General features: G+C 41.9%; 1 protein-coding gene across 1 annotated transcript in view; it reads right to left on the reverse strand.

Moving 5' to 3' along the window:
* Positions 1 to 17584, reverse strand: part of LOC147312569 (tyrosine-protein phosphatase non-receptor type 14-like) — a 48458-nt gene that overhangs the window by 4187 nt on the left and 26687 nt on the right. Inside the window, exons 4-16 of the mRNA XM_086264062.1 lie at positions 14258 to 14355; positions 12794 to 12861; positions 12320 to 12390; positions 10560 to 10647; positions 10384 to 10472; positions 10186 to 10273; positions 9906 to 9988; positions 9606 to 9666; positions 7998 to 8076; positions 6573 to 7042; positions 5210 to 6481; positions 2082 to 2222; positions 879 to 1097 (exon numbers count right to left, since the gene is read on the reverse strand). Coding sequence (XP_086120188.1) covers positions 879 to 1097; positions 2082 to 2222; positions 5210 to 6481; positions 6573 to 7042; positions 7998 to 8076; positions 9606 to 9666; positions 9906 to 9988; positions 10186 to 10273; positions 10384 to 10472; positions 10560 to 10647; positions 12320 to 12390; positions 12794 to 12861; positions 14258 to 14355 — 2827 coding nt within the window. The remainder of the gene's footprint in view (positions 1 to 878; positions 1098 to 2081; positions 2223 to 5209; positions 6482 to 6572; positions 7043 to 7997; positions 8077 to 9605; positions 9667 to 9905; positions 9989 to 10185; positions 10274 to 10383; positions 10473 to 10559; positions 10648 to 12319; positions 12391 to 12793; positions 12862 to 14257; positions 14356 to 17584) is intronic.

Here is a 17584-nt window from a genome sequence, read left to right on the forward strand (position 1 = left end):
TCATGTAGATAAACCTAAGTATTGTAAAACAACTTGTGATATATTTTATTACTCAAGTATTTCTTCTTAAATTGAAACCAACCAGCAATCAAGTCACAGTTGCAGAGCTGACATTATTTGAGCCACCCGAAGAAAGCCACAGCTACATTAGTTGGGGTAATATCTCTTATCATCGCTGTCCAATGAAAAACATGTGCTTCGGATTTTGGTTTGGATAAAGATATCTTGATTGATGAGTTTAGCTTCTTAAGTTTGGATTGAGCTTTTCTTTGGACATCACTCTTAAAAATGCACAAATTTAATGGGCAGACACAGAAGGCATTAAATCTGTCAAACTCAGCACTGTGCATGAGTCATGGAGTCATGATTACTCATCTTTTTTGTTCTTTTTTGTGTGTATATAAAAAAAAGAAACAAAATATGTATATAGATACGTATAGATACAGATATATAGATATGTATAGATACAGACATATATTTGAATCTATGAAATATGACAAAGATAACTTCCACAGTTTCAGTTTGACACATATTTTCTGTTTCCGTTTGAGTAATTTCTCAACAGGAAGGTGGTTCCCAAAGACCTCTTAGCCAAATACTTTGGCTATCTTGGTGTAATGTGTAGTGTGACCTTAAAAAAAAAAAAGAGGAAACACCATTCTTAAGGAAGCCTAAACAGTAAGAAAAACCTGAGGTATGTCCAGTTACACAAGAACTGGACTGAAAGTCAGGGGCAACAAAAGACCTCTGACTATCCATTAAGGAACATGGAGAAGTATTATTGAAGACTACAGAAAAGGAAATGAAGGGAAACTCAAGACTTTTAAACAGTACTGCAAAAGCCTGGATCACACACAGATAAGCATGGCTGTGTATACCTTGATATGCGAGGCATTTATGTAGCCTGTGTTGTTCTCCTTGTTGGGTACAAGCTCAACTCGATTCTCCTCATAAGGAACAACATCACGGAAACGGTTGCGCTCTGCATTTTCGGGCAGAGTTGCTGTTGTGAGAATACAGTCTGCCCTCTTCTTGGGCACCTGCTCATACTCTGTAAAGACCCGCTCTTCTTCTAGCTTCAACTCCAAGGTCTTACACTAGAGAGAGAGAGGGAGAGAAAAAGTAGAGGGTGTTTATTATTCAGAAGTCTCTCTTTCAGTCCCCAAAAAGGCACTCATTCATTTACATCACACCCCGACAAAGGCATTCGAATCCAACACTGTTATCGTATAACACTCACGTTTTTAAATTCTCCTCAGTCTCCTCATGATGCTCACAAGTATTCATACTGAATCAATATAGTCAGGAAAGAGCCGAATACGCAGCAGCAGTGGTGTTTATTAGGCCAGTCATGTCTGAGAGGCCAGAATCTCTTTCTGTCTCTCTTTCTCTGTCTGGCTCGCTCTCTCTCAGGTCACATTCTTAACATACCAGCAGGCCCAGAGGCGATAAGCACTACCGTGCCACACGTTCCACAGCCCACTTAGGGTTTGCCCCCATTAGCTTAGCAACAGTTGGGACAAAGACTGGGATTCACACCTCCACGCTCAAAAGGGAGCCAAACACACTGGGGATCTACTTGGGCAGTGGAATTCATTAAAATGATGTGATTAATAGAGACTGTGAGTTTTGGTGTGACGATGACCAAACAAACTTTTTGGGGAGATTTAAAGCTTTTATGATTATTCGGTTTAAATAAGCTTAAATAAGACCTAATCCTGAACATCAACTCTGGTATGTTATTCTTGATATCAGTTCTTTAAATACTCGTTTTAGTAATTGTGATTTTTTTTTAAGAGCTTAAAAAGCCTTTTCTATCTTTAATATGATAAGTTTCCAATTACATACATGTCAGTAAATCCCAAAGGTTTTGGGTAAAGTAAATGTAGTAATAAAGTAGCAACAAAACAGATGAGTAAAATGAATTCCCAGCAGCATATTTTTTAAAGGTTGTCTGTAAATTAGCAGGACTTTTTTACTATATGTTACAAAATATACAGAATAATACAAAGTTACAGTCATGAAACCCTTAAACTTTAACCATAATAATGTATATGTTGTACAAAAAGCAAGCATCCTACCCTTTCATCAGTAGCCGCCTTGGCGCCTTCCTCCCCTGGACTCTCGGGGACAGGCATCCGGGCGACGTAGAGCCCGTTGAGTGCGGCCATCATCAGCGGCCTCTTCATGGAGTCCACAGACATCTTCTGTCTCTCCAGCGTCTTCAAGAGAGAGAAAAATCCTGTTGTCATGCTTACAGGCACCAGCAGGTTTGCAAGACTGACTGACCTGCCATTGCACAAGTACAGTGTTCACGCAGATGTGCATGAGCAGTAGTGGGTGGGGAGAATTTCCCGTGCATGTGCATAAACTGCCCGTACCAATCCCCTTGTAATAAGTCCAAAGGTGAGAAACAGGAAGCCCACTACACAAAGCCTATTAAGAAAGAGTTCTTATCCATCTGGTTGCCTTCATCCTCGTTTGTCCTTCTTACATGTTATTAATTGTTTCATCTTTGTTTATTCCCACCTACCTCTTCAGCTTCTGTTTGATTACAACACACCCTCTGTCATCCTGACTCTCTTTCTCGCTTCCAAACACTGACCCACATTGCACCGTCTCCTTCCTCGAAGGATTACCTCTCCTAATCTCTAATGCTATTAAACCTCCAGGACAGCGCCGCCCTTCCCCTTTCCACCTTCTTGATCCCCCATGGGGCAGTCAAAACAACAGCTTGGGGGTCATAAGGGGTACCCTCTATGCATAAGATAAAGCAGCTGGCATAAAAGGGCTTTAGCAGCTTTGGACAGCAGTGAGAAGAAAACATTCTTTAAGTTTTATTGGCTAAAATCACACACACCTGCAATCACAGACAGACAGGTTTATCTCTAGGAGGCAATTATTTATGACTGGACTGGTGCTGGGTCAGATGTTTGCATATTAACAGAAGGCCCACCGACACAAAAACACCCAACTCGAAGAATAATCGGAAGGCTTAGTAAGGCTTTTAGCTGCCTCGGGGAATTCAGAGTCCAGCAGAGGTGGGACCAAGTCATTGTTTTGCAAGTCTCAAGTAAGTCTCAAGTCTTTATCCTCAAGTCTCAAGTCAAGTCTCAAGTAATGTCAGGCAAGTCAGAGTCGAGTCTCAAGTCACTGGTGTAAAAGTCCGAGTCAAGTCACAAGTCTGAAACTTTGAATTTCAAGTCCTTTCGAGTCTTTAAAAAAAAAAAAAAAAAAAAAAAATGTTGCAGTTATATGCTAAATGTAAATATTAGACCATGTAATTTTTAAATCTGTGTTTTTCTCAACACATGACAAAATAGTGAACTTAGAAAATATACACAAATTGTAAAATTGCACCTCTTTAAAATGCAGCTCAATTAAACTTAGCTCCAAGAATAATTTTCACCGACAGTTCTGAGATAAGCTGCATGTTATTCTTGGATGCGGTTGTAGGACCGACTTTAAAATCGCATGACAAAAATATCATACACATTAAAAAAAACTGTATCACCAACGTAGCCTGGAAAACATTTGCTAGTTAGATGAAGTCAGCTATCTCATCGTAGCATATTTATATGCATATTTATAATTATACGGTTCTTGGAGTGAGTGCATACACTCATGAAGTTTAGTAACTTCAGGTCACTGCAACAAGCCCAGGTACAGTTTACCGACGGATGGGTACAGGACCTTGAAACGCACCGTGTAGAACGAAAGACCATCGTACGTATCATAAGTTTACCAGTCTCACAAATCGTCGTCATAAATACACATTCGTTAACCGTTTATTAATAGGACCTTTGAGCTCAATGGTAATTAATTAGTAGTGGAAATAATTTCTGGTAGCATCACAGAAATGTAGCAGTGACAACAATACTGTATGCTGTAATCGTACTGGGCAATTAGTGATACAAAAAACCTGTTTTATCCTGTGAATAAAAGTATATGTTTTTGTCAATGTACCATAATAACAGAGGAGAAACGCAATATTGTGTCAGGACAATTCACTATTTATGCACAATAAATAAAGGAGCATAGCGCGACAATTTCTGTTCAGCGCCAGACTTGCTTGTAACCTATATCACCAATTATGTTATGAAAATGACGTATTAACTACTAAAAAACACTGACCTTTGTGGAAATGCTTGGAGCAGACTAACCTGTGAGCTGGAGTGTTCTGGGACGTTATAATTGGTCTTTGAATGGCTGCAATCCAGTCGCCTCTTTGTTACTTCGGAAACATGGCTCGAACAATTTCTCTTCAACGACGTAATCCGATAACAACCGATCTCTTTACCCGTCGGCTTCCCGTGGCTGTCATGTGACCGGCTATTGCAGTTAATAATACAACGGCTTCTTGACATTTTTGTGTTTCTTTTTATCGCTGTATAACTGATTTTAATTGAAAGCCTGCGTGCGCTAGTACCGCTTGACCGCTTGCCACGAGTTCCCAGAATCCTTTGCGGTTCTACCCGTGAATGACGTCACATTTTCAATCTCTATATAATATGCATGTTAAATTTTATATTTGGGGTAAAATATCAAGTCTTTTCAAGTAAACCAGTTCAAGTCCAATTCAAGTCCCAAGTCATTGGTGTAAAAGTCCAAGTCAAGTCACAAGTCTTAGAACATTTTTTCAAGTCAAGTCTAAAGTCATAAAATTAATGACTCGAGTCTGACTCGAGTCCAAGTCATGTGACTCGAGTCCACACCTCTGGAGTCCAGTGCTGCCCTTTTAGGTGCTGAACTCCAGATTACTGCTAATCAGGAGCTTTGAAACTAGTGAGCAGACAACAGACTGTAATATTTAAAACTATACCAGTACAATGGCTTCAGAGGTGTCAGGCACTGACATTATATTTAATAATTTCATGCTAAACATTTTTATTCCATATGGAAAGGTAATAGAAAAAAATTGTGAATGTTATAAACATAGATAAAATTTAACATCATATGTTGCATTGTATTATTAAGTTAAAAAAAAGTATTATTAAACAGAAAATCTTTTGCATGGTATTATTATATTTAAGTAAAAATGTGTTAAATTGTATTATTGAGTAAATGTGTTATATTGTAATATTAAGTAATAAATGCATTACATTGCTTTACGTAAAAACATCGTTACACTGTGTTAAAATGTAGAAATGTGTTAGTTCTAAAATTTGAGGGAACGGCTGTGAAGATGTAGAATGAGTGAGTATCTTACCCTTTGAGCGATTTCCCTCTCCACTATGCTGTCTTCCAAGGAAAACATCTCTGATACTGGCCTCTCTTTGACCGGCTCCTTCCTCACCCTCTCCTTAACACTGGTCAAGTCTGGTTCTGAAATGGATGGACCTAAAACTGCTCCATTCACAACACTCTGATCCCCCCGGGTCAGTGTCCCACCACCACCACCCCCAGGCCCACTAACACCCTGGCTCTGTCCAGTCTTTAAGGCGCAGCCATGGCCTTGGTCCACTGGTCCCTGGTTGCCCTGTGGTCCTTGATTATGGTTGGTGTGGTGGGTGTTGTTGTGATTGTGAGTGTGGGTGCGAGCTTGAGCATTGCTTGCAGGTCTAGGAGGGCCCGGATATTCTGGAGGGGGTTTATTGGGAAGTTTGGCCAGAGCAGCCTGGAGCTGTGCACTGATGCTAATGTTCTCGTTGAGACCTGGAATTTGAACGTCCAGTTCAGGCCGCTCCTCTTCTTCCTCTTCCTCTTCTTCACTTTCACTGCTGTGTATGAGCATGGTAGCATTAGAAAGAGTCTTTTGGTGCTGATAAGTCACTGCCTCGGGTGCATTCTTGGCAGGCTTCATGGGCAACTCTTTTGGCTGCTGAGGTGGAGGCTGAGGTTGCGGCTGAGGTTGTGACTGAGAGTTTTGAGGCTGGGGCTGTGGAATGGACTGAGGCTGAGATGGCATCACAGGTTCTCTCAGAGTATTCCGCCGATGAAGAGGAGCATTCATTCCTTTCATCATAAGGCCTTCCATCGCTCCTCTCATGCTGCTTATAACCTCCATGCTGTGTCTCTTGCCCAGCGTGGACCGGTGCTTAGCAGCTGCAGTTAATGGTTCACTGACCTCCTGCAGGGACTGGTGCACCACAGCTGAGCTGTCGGGCTGGAAGGTTTTGACTGACAGCTGCACCATGCGGGTAACCAGTTCTGGACTACTGCCGCCAATGCGATGCCGATGGCTCGCTAGGTCTGGCGTGCTGGTGGCTGGGCGAAAAGAGCTGGAAGGGTAAGGTGGAGGGGGCCGCGACATGTGGTTCCTCAGCATGTTGGCTGTAGCTGCATAGTTTCCAATGTTGTTCCCCTGTTGTTTGGTATTTGCCAGCTCGGGTGTGCTGACTGTATGGGAGATGGAGCTTCCTCCACCTCCACCGCTGCTGCTGCCTCCACTTTCGTTAACATGGGGTGAATGGCATGGACCCTGGCTGTTGGCTGGTCCTCCCTGATGAGGGCCATGGGACACCGGCTTACTATATGTGATCTGCAAGATGAACAGTCACAAACAGATGCATTGAACTAGGAAGCTAATTACAATTAATTAAATAATAATCTCAGAGCATCCTAACCCTTACCTGTGGTGTATACGGAGCAGGGCTGGGTGCCACACCATGATAAGGGCCCCTCTCTCGCATCTCTGGCTGGCTGTACACTAGAGGCTCAGGCTGCCTGTAGGCACAGGCATTGCTGATGTTGAGACTGCGTAGCGACTGGCTGTGAAGGTCATGGTGAGCAGGGAGCATGCACCGCTTCTGCCGCATGACAGCATCGTACTCAGGCGTGGGCCGATAGGATGGTGCAATGATGGCACTGTGACGGTGGCTGGGGATGTAGTCAGGCCGCATGAGCTCACTGCCAGGGATGCTGAGGTTGGAGGACATGGGCGAGGGTGGGACAAAATTCTGGGAACGATTGAGGGAGCTCAGGCTGGGGCTGCTGTACATGCTTCCGTTTGGCACGTTACCGTTTCGGTAGGTAAAGTCCACTGTACAGCGATCCAGGCTGCTCTCTGACTTGTAATACGGGTCATCGTGGAAGATACTGTCTGCACAGCAAAGGAGGCATGGAAAAATGTGTAAAGAGGATCACAAGAAAATCTGAGCTGCAAACATTTTTAAGCAATTTGTGCACTAAAGCTAAACTTAATCAAACAAAGATTTTATTGATCTTTGAAGTTCTATGACTGTTCAAATACTTGGTACCTCAGTATTTCATATAAAAACTTAAAAGAACACACGCTTTGCACAATGAACCGTGTTGGAGCTTGAAAGAAAGAAAATCAAAAAGGAACATTGACAAATTTAAAGAAAAAAAATGAAGGGAGACCAAATGTTCCTGTAATCTTGCCAGTGGTATGGTGAAGGTGGTACTGGGGGTTTTCCAGTCTTGCAGTTTAACTGTCTAAGCTGTTATAAACAAGCTGAAATAAACACCCTTTGTGGCATCCCGAAGGTGGGAAAAATGATCACTGCTGTTTTGTTGGTTTCACAGCTGCACCAACCACCACAGAAAAATATGTCATGTTATTCCTTCCCGCTGAGCAGAGCGCTCTCCCGTGTGAAACTATCCCATGTTCACAAGGAGAAGGAAGACAAGCATAATCTCTGTCCGCACAATCGGAGTATGATGCCTGAGGTCACACTCGAGACCGATCCCACGCCCACACGCAGTAGCACACCCAGAATGTTTTTCCACTCGCTCGCTTTTTATTGTCAAGCTGACATGAGTGAAGTTCTTCGGATTATAAGGCAGGCTGAGTGTGTGAACACGTCAATGAAAGAGTGAAGCATAAATGAGGTCACTGCTCTGCACCCCAAACGTTGGGCTCTAATTGGCTGGGAGACTGTTAAAATGCGAATGGGCTGTGAGTCACACGCCTGATGGGAAAGACACAATTAGGAGGACTGTTGTTTTGAGTTATTGTCAGGGAGGCAAAAATCTTAAATCACACTGTGGTTAAAGCAGGGGGAGGAAAGCCACTCTAAAACAGTAACACCTACCTTGAGAGCTCTGTGTGTCTTGATAATGGTCTCCAAACTGGGAATGCACTGACTGGAAGTTACAGGACTGTGGCCGTGGCTAAATGAAGAAATTGTAAAACGGTTATAAAGTGTGACATTGTAAGATCTCCTGATCCTCAAAGTGATATTTCAGTTTCTTTACATCACACATGAAACCATCACTTTACTTCTCTGTCTTAACACATCAATCACAATGGCTGACTGTGACCAAGCCAGATTGAAGCTAGTGCTGCGCATCTGTCATTGGACAAAGTTTGCGGTACTCCAGACAGTCATCTGAGCACTCCAGTGGTCTGACTGAACATCTATTGTGCCACATTTAGCCTCACCATTGTCTGGCTAGCAGGGAGGGAGACGCAGAAATCACAGCCTTCGCTGTCGCACCGGAAATCAGAGCAAGCAACACCCTTTCTAACTTTCCAACAACACCCACCACACCACCAACGCATGCTAAAACCAAGGCTCCATGGCACAATTAAGAGCTTATAGAATAGAAGGAAAACGCCAGAACTCTCAAAAAAATGCTTCTTTATATTTATTAAAGGGCAAAAAGATGCATGTTTCAGTAATAAACTGCCATCAGCACAATATAAGACAAACAACAATCACAATAAAAATCAGTGTGAAATTCCAATTTCCAACAATCAGAAAGCAGAGCTCTAACTGCATGATGAAAAACATCTGCATAGAAAACCATGCCAAAAGTAGCAGACATGCGCTATGAACTTAACAGTAGTTCTTCATTTGAGCCTTCAGGGCTTTCTGTTTGTAGTGCATGAATCCAGTAGTATTCCCTTTATAGCAACAATCTTTCGATCGACGTCTCTTTTAAGAAGAGGTATCATTTCACATTGGATTCATGCACTACATACAGAAAGCCCTGAAGGCTGGAATTAGAAACTACTCCTAAGCTGTTTTTTGTTTTGTTTTGGGGGATTACATGCTTCTTTTGTGTGATATTTCATATACAGCCTTTTCACATATATATATAGTATGTTTCTAAGTGGTTTTGCTATTGTGTAGAATGCTTTCCAGTATTGGAATCTACCTGGTGGCAACTTATTGTGGAAATGTACACATTTGTACACAAGTATTTACACAAGTATTTGTTCTGATGGTGTCACAGTGTTCTCTTTTTCCCCTTAAACTCTTTCCTCATGAAGATGACATTAAATGACCACCCTAGTACCCTTAATTGATGGGCTTTGACACCTCAGTGGTTTGATGACCAATGCAACAGTTTCGAGGGTAGCTGCATAGGCATAGATCACTCTCATAAACCTGTGATACAAACCCATTCATTTTGCTCTGGACCTGAATATGACAGAAACATCTCAGAGTTACTCCTAATAGGCTTTCAGAGGGTAAAGAGTTAAAGTTTTGGAGTGGAAGGCACTATTAGTCTGTATGTCTGTATTCTGGACGATTAAGAGCTTCCCTGAGTGGGAGAGCGGATCAGGTTGCTAATTGTGGACGTTTCTGTGTTCCCCCTCTGTCCTCCATTCTCGTCCCTTTTATATTGACCAGAGGCAATATTAAATAGCTGTATCAAATCACTTCAAAACATACAAATGCTTGTCAACATACCAGAGACAGGCGATGAGTCCAGGTGGGTCTCCTCCTCATTGGTGCAGGTGAGTGAGTGGGCCTACAAAGAAACAGACACATTATGTGACAAATTAGTATTTTATTAAATGCACCCAGGTCATGTACTATAAGCTCAGTGAATGCTACACAGTCTTTTATAGCATATGTTTTGTTGGGGTTTTTTTGTATAACCTTCAACAGGTTGTTGAAATACCCATTAAAAAAATAAATGACAGACAATTGATATCTTAGTGTTTTAATGGCCTTCAGCTGGCCTCTCTGTGTGGCCTTGAAACTCACTCTGCACATATCTTGTTCTGTTTGTAGAATTTGTGTCTGGCTGTGAAAAGGCGGGCGATGTACTTGGCCATTTCCATATCCTCCTGCAGACACAAACAGAGAAAAAAATTAATAATAACACCGAAAATTTAAGGTGAACAGAAAATGAGTATTTCTGTGAAGTCAAGAATCAACTCTCCCCAGTTCGTTTGTCCCTCTGCAGGTATTTTGTGGACGCATACTTTTCCTGCATGTTTAACCACCCACTATAAACCTCTGTGTCTGCAGACACAACACTCACCATGTGAAAGACGATGGTGTCGTCTCTGCTCGTTATCTCCACTGTGATGGCTGACTTGTTGTGTGCAATGGTACCAATGTCCTTCCACCTTTATAACACACAGATGCAAACAAATGTTTTAAAAAAGGAACAACGGTTCCTCATGAGTACAGGAAATTATGACAATTCTTTCTTTCTTTTTTGAAAGGAGAAACTTACTTGTGGAGCATGATGGATCTGCCATTTCTGTGTTTAACAAACACTCCAATGAAAGACACACCGATGAATATGTCATTGGTATAGTTGTCCTGTGGAAGAAAGTATTACACAAGAACTCATTTAAAATCTCTCAAAGGATACTGATTGAGAGGTTGAGGGTGATGTAATGTATCTACCTTAGCTGGAAAGCTCTCCTGGCCAAACCCATCCAGTTTTTCTACCTCCTTGATGTACAGCACTTCTGCTTCAGCGGCCTGCATTCGACTGGAAATCACAGAATGGTACCAAGAATCTTATTGTTTCTATTTTACTTTGTCTTGGTGATACATGCATATATGTGCATACAGTATACAAAGTAGCTAACAGTTAGTGATGTGCGGATCGATCCTGAAATATCGATTCCTCCGATACCAATCATTTATGTTCTAGAATCGATTCTCACATTAAAATATCGATATTTTAGTAATTTAGAGTAAATTTGTAGTTTATCATTAACAGGAACACAGTGGAAAGAAACTATAACATTCGGATTGCCTACATTCAAAGGAACTACTTCCTCTTCCGCCTTTCATAGTCATGTGCGAAATACGGCTGTATAAATGTCTCGCAGCCCCTTGGCGTGCGCACTCACAACAATGGCTGAGCGTAATTGTGCGGATGTATTTTACCTCCACAAACAGCTGAGCCGTGGTTTGCAATAAATGTGGCAAAAAAAGTGAGGTGTTGTGGCCATACTTGCCAACCTTGAGACCTCAGAATTAGGGAGACATTCAAAAGGGCTGTTTGGGCGGATAAATATATTTTACAGGGTTTATTTATCGGATAAAATACGTTAAATGTCACCGTTATTATTGGCCGGCCCGGAAACAGCGGGGGTGTCCAAATTCAGAGGCTGCTTCCACCTGAGGACCGGCCTTCGCGGTCTAAAGAAAGCCGGGTAGTACGTCACGAGCTCCCTCGGTGGAGTGAAACTCTGCCGTCTGCTCCTTGCTGTCTAAAATATAACCGGACACTGACGTAAACTCTTCTGTTTAATCAGTTTTCTGTTTGACGTTTATTCAGCTGTGTGAAAACCCCGGAGGAACCCTCCCGAGGGAATAATAAAGTTTAATTTAATTTAATCTAATCTAATAACTTTAATCTCAGCCAAACCGATTTACTCACGAACAAATAAAACACTGAAAAAGCCAAACAAGAACATTTTTAAGTTATCAAAGTGACTTGTACATCATGTTTAACCCGAGTGGTGAAAGACCGCGGGGGTTTGAAGACGATGTGTCGGTCGGCTCAGATATTTGAAGTTTACACAGCTACATTCTCACCTGAAAATATGTTAAAAGTTTTTTTGCGACCCAGAAAGAGAAATAAGAGTGATATTAAAACTAAGTCGCTGCCGTCATTGTTGGAAACTGGAATTGGCTGGGCCGCGCTATGAATTCTGCGATATGGTTTTTCAACTTTGTTGTCCGGGTGGAAAATCTGGAGAAAGGTGGGATTCTCCCGGAAAAATCGGGAGGGTTGGCATGTATGGTTGTGGCAACATCACTAACCTTGTCAAACACCTCAGAGTAAATCATATCACAAAATATGACGAGCGTATGTTGAGGCGAACTGAAGAGGAGGAGAGGGACAGGTGCTGCTAGGGTGAGAGTCTCTCACGGAGTCCTTTAGTCCTCCAGGCAGGCAAGGTGTTCAAATAGCACACAACTTTAGTTTTTTTATTTCTATATGATGAACTCTGCATTATTAAGTGATAAGAAGAAGGTATTCTGATGTCCTGTAATCATTATGACGCTATAATTTGAGATACAATAAATAAAATCCGTTTTGTACAAAGTATCGGTATCGGATCAGTATCGTCGATACCACCCTGAATATTACTTGGTATCGGATCGGAAAGGAAATCAGTGGTATCGCACATCACTACTAACAGTACCAGTGACTCTTGTGCTCCTCAGCAACTTTCTGGGTCCACTCTTCTAGCGCCTCTTCTCCATTACGCCAGTTCTGAGAGAAAATACATTATTCAGCAAATAAGAGCAATGCAGAAGAAAGCTGTGGAAAAGCAACCTATGACTATAGGTTCAAGTGAACATCATATTGTTGGGAATGTTTAAAAATAATAATAATAATGCTCCATAATTTAATATTTTGTTTCTATTTGGTAATCAGTTCATATTAATTCATCCCATCCTCCAACTCAAATTCTTCTTTATTCTTTTTGCTTTTTGCCTGTCAGTCAGGTATGCAGAGGGAGGAGGTACACAGATGTCACAGGAATGTGTGCCTTCAGGCAGCACATACACAGAAAAACACACAAACACAGACTTTCTCTGCCTCTCTCTCTCACACACACACACACACACACAAACACTGCTAGTATTTGAACGGTAAAGGCTCGAGGACTCACCACTGGGAAAAGCACGTACTCCCTGAGGAAGTCCTGAGACAGGAATTGAGTGAAGTCTCCAAAGTCAGCTAAAAATTACAAACACAGATGTTCACATTTATTTACACAAAAACAATGAATTTCATTTTTACACTGTAATGCGCAGCCTTTACACTATAAACTGACTGTGAGTTTGTTATTGTGTTTGATATTGTTCAATTGAGGTGGCATGATGGTGCAAGGGTTAGCGCCACCTCACAGCGAGAAGGTTCTGGGTTCGCAGGTCAGCTGGGAACTTGTAACAGAGGGAGGAGAACGGGTCATCTACTAATAGGGAGGATGGTGGTTTGATCCCTAGCACTGGCTCAGTATCCTTGGGCAAGATACTGAACTGATGCATTAATCAGAACGTGCCAATTCTCAGTTCTGAGTGGTCAAGTAGAGTAGAAAAAAGGAATCGGTACAGTCCAATATGGACTCACTGTGTTCATCCTGCAATGCTTCTTGCGTGGGTTCTCAATGGGTATCCTGGTTGGCCTTTCTCTTCGATCTATACAGTTTCCCTAATAAGAAAAAAACTACTGATTTAAAAATAAAATAAATTTATGTTATGAAGGTGCTAACCCAATAGGACAAAAAGTCGGGATGAATACAGACTTTCCAGTTAAAACTAAGGCAATTTCATTTGTCCAAATACCTATTATATTCTGCTAGCTCGCTTTGCAAAATTACTCCTCAAGACTAGAAAAGCAAATGCTTAACATTAGAAAAAAGTCTGTTTTAGCTCAACTGTCATCTCAACTCAACTGCATCCACAATGGTCAAAGCAATACAGGTTTCATCCATGTAGATGCTTTGTCATGCTGTTGTCATGGTTACCCAGGGGAAATCACATGAAGCTACCTGCAGCAAATGTGCTCTTCAGGCCGTGGACATGTCCATTGAGTCGTAAAGTGTCTCTGAGTGTTTCTTGTTTTATTAGATGGAAATATTTCTGAACTTGTGTACTGTGCAATACTATTAAAGATAACAAAAACAAATATCTACATAACAGAAACAAAACCACCTGCACAATCTCTATAACATGTACAGTTCTCCTGATATTGCTTGTACTAAGTACCTAAAAGCTTTCTGCTGTTTGCCGGGCAAAAGGAGGTCTAGCACAGGATCCTCACCTCCCGACAGATAAGAGCCTTCCTGATGCTGCTACAGCTAACCTTGGAGCAGCTGATAAGCAAGCTGTCTGTTTACATTCCCCTGGGACACAGACAGCACCCAGGAACTGAAAGGATGGAGCGAGGGTGGGTGTGTGTGTATGTGCATGTGTTAGGACTGATACCATAGGAACTCAAGTGGACTGGGTTCTCCCTGCGGTATGCAGCCATACAAGGTAGTGAAGTCAAGATGACCTGAGAAAGTGTGAGTTTGTGCTCACTCTCACTTGCTGTCTGTCTCTCATTGGGAGACTTGTTCGTGTAGTCTTACCTTGTACTGCCAGGCCAGCGAGCCTGATCCCCTGCTCTACAGAGCACTGTAGACGTCCATCCAACACCTCCTTCTTTACCTGCAGGTAATACTGATACCTACAGAAAAAAACAGGAAAGGAAGGTAAAAAAACACACAACAGGGATAAAAAGATACCTAGACCGTGTTAAGTAAAATTTTTAATTTGCATTGATTTATGATTTATTTATCTCCATAGGGATTTTAATAATGAGCCATTATGTTGTAACCATCCAAAGTAGACTTACTTTAAGCTAAATACAAAATGGTATGTACTCCTATTGAAACCACACGACTATATAATGTCAGTTTTGTTACATATGCGATCGTTGACAAAACTCGACACATAAAGCTAAACTGAAACAGCAACATCAAAGGCGCTGTTACCATGGGAATCTTTAAACCTGCGAACATCAGGTCGAGAAACCACCTGAACACTGATTGCAGTCGGGGAAAAAGGTCTGTACATGATCGTAGCAATGCAAACCGGAAAACGGAGCATGTTAAACTTCAAAATAAAAGCTGTGTTTCAGCACTGTACCCAACACATATCAAAATGCGCAACTTTTGATTTGAAAGTCTCCATTTCTGCTGTGTGCTGCACATTTCCCTATTTTGCTATCACTTGGAAAGTAGTTGGGAAGTGTTTGCAGACAACTCAACGTCTTTAATGCAAACTATAAACAACCACCGTATTCTGCTAGCAATCAGGCCTAGGCCTGTGTGACTGCAGGCTTATTCACTTGGCTGCATAGTCACATGTTCAAAATAGAAGACAAGTTAACTTTACATGATTGGCAGTCACTTGACTGCAAAATCCAACATAAGGATTTTCTGAAATATCAGTGGAGCAAATGAATGGGAAATTCACTTCTAGAGCCCTTGGAAAAAAAATAAGAGTGGTCACTTTTGAGCTCAATACCTTCATGTGGAAGCTTTAAATCTAGGAAAAACTAAATTGAGACCATAAAAATCATTTGGAAAAATTATACTGGTCACAGACCAAGTGAAAATTATGATCTTTTTCTCACAGATTTCTAAACTGGGAGTGACCCCATGTTATTTTATGGTAATTAGCAAACTGACTGTAAGCACGGTAAAACTGCCATACCTGCTAAAAAGTAAGCATGCTTGCTTTTAGCTCAAAGCCTTGCAGAGTTGCTAGAAAGCATACAGACCATAACTTTTTAAAATCAGACTGCATCTGTATGCATTTTATAGCCAAACTGCACAAAACACTGACTAAGTGGGTGGCAGCATTGGCACTGTTGTTCGCTTTCAAAAACCCTTTTTTTTCCATATAAGCCACAGTGTCTCCAAACACCACTTATATAAAATTGAGTTGGAAAACATGATGGGTTCCAGTTTGACACATTTGTCCAAAGAAAGTAAGAGGAGCTGTGCTCAAGGCTCTGCACATTAGCAACTGAAAGATGGCCAACATCTGCTGAGACACCACAGAGATGTATTCCTCTGCTTCTGGTCTGTGCAACTGAAAGTATGTGTCAAGAAAGTATTGGCAACAGCATTAGCTGCTCAAAACAATATCAGTAAGCCTGTTGCTGAAGTGAGGAATGAGTGAATCACCTCTATTTGAAACAGCAGTGAGTCATTTTTGACTTGAGTGGAATGCCAAATGTATGCCAATGGGGCTGCACAATATGATTTTATAAAAGGCATGTTACACGGGGCTGACGCAACTAACTCGGGGTTTAATCTTCAGCAGGAGCAACATAAGCTTGACAAAAGTGGACCATTATAATTGCAGTGCAAATGTGAGGCAAACTGGGAGTCATTTCACCGTGGTTTTAGGCAGTGGTAGCTTTGCCAAGCGTAAGCTGATATGATGACACAGCTCAGATTGCGTTCACAAAATGTGGTAAAAGTCCCAAAACCGAGAGGCTGAAATACACCAAGCTCCTAAAGTTTCTGTGCTCCTTTTGTCCACTTTTAGTCGTGGTCCAGCTGGATGTTTGTCTTTTGAAGAATGGAGTGGCCACACAAGAGGAAAGAGAGAACTGTCAGGGTGACCAGGCTCAGCCGCATAAAAACTCACACGCCGTTTCCTGTTGGCTGCCATGGCGACCACAGACCGAGTGTAAGCTGTGAGACACCTTTTCTGATGTGCACACACACACACAGTCAGAAAGAGTATGCAAGTCCATGCCAGAGTAACCAAACATCTATGTGGAAACCACTAAGTTACATGCTTAGTCATTCACCCACTTTTCTTCTTCACAAGTTTTAGTTCATTTTCTTTGAAAAACTTGGTTTCACTCCTCGCCTGCACATTAGCTCCCACCTATCTTTTTATTCACCCCCCAGTTTCATTTTCATGCCCGCCATTATCTCCTCACATATTTCATGATTCATATTCTCTTTGGCATTCTTTTCCCCACTTCTTCCTTCTTTTTTGAGCTCCTCTCAGCATACTCCTGGGCCTATAATCTGACCCCGCCCTCCTCCCTCACCCTGTCATTACACCCGTTGGCTAAGCTGCCATTCCGTTCCCGTGGCAACCCTCTAATTAGCCAACCCCAACCACAGTGGCTGCAGCGAGAGGCGGAGTCTGATGCGGTTTAGAGGGGAGGAGCCAAGCGGGACACAAAACCCTTCAAATGATTGTGGACTTTGCTTTTAAAAACTCTCTATGTTTTCCCAGCAATCGCTGTATGGGGTCTGGAGGAACGCTGAGGTCAACAGAGGTTGGCTCTCATTCTGAGGTTCAATGGTAACAACATGATGGTGTTTATACATACGCGAAGCCAGCAGTGGTGAGGCGGACAGTAAACTGTTGAAATAACTCTGAACAAGTGGAAGCGTGACAGTAAAAGTCTCAGAGCATCCCTCATGGGAGAGTCCACTTTACACAGAACAGCCACAAATGCAGCCACATCTTATGGAGCTGTGGTTTCCTGTATTTTTGGCTTCTGGCCTTGAAATCAAACCTCTACAGGTTGACAAAAACTGACCCCAAAATTAGTTACCCTTTATGCAGAGGTAAGCTTCTAACTACCAAGTGCAGTTTTTTGTAACTGATTAAGTCAGATTAAGGGAATTATTAAATACAAATGGCTTTTAATCTTTTAAGAGTGTAACAGTGACAATAAGCACAATAATATTTTTTGCCATGTATTAAAATTCGGAACCGTTTATTCATTAACCTCTTAAGCCCCAAGCCTACCTGATCTCCTGCCTTTTGCCCCCGTATCAGGGGGCGTTGGGGCTTCAGAGGTTAATAAGCCTACAGAGAGTCTAAGAAGTGTAGAGACTGACCCGTTTTATGATTACAACCTGATTCTGCACAAA

This window comes from Aulonocara sp. 'chitande type north' Nkhata Bay, linkage group LG15 (genome assembly GCF_057382095.1).
Source record: "Aulonocara sp. 'chitande type north' Nkhata Bay isolate Kocher_YH1m ecotype deep benthic linkage group LG15, A_spYH_male_GT1.1, whole genome shotgun sequence".
Lineage (NCBI taxonomy): Eukaryota > Metazoa > Chordata > Actinopteri > Cichliformes > Cichlidae > Aulonocara > Aulonocara sp. 'chitande type north' Nkhata Bay.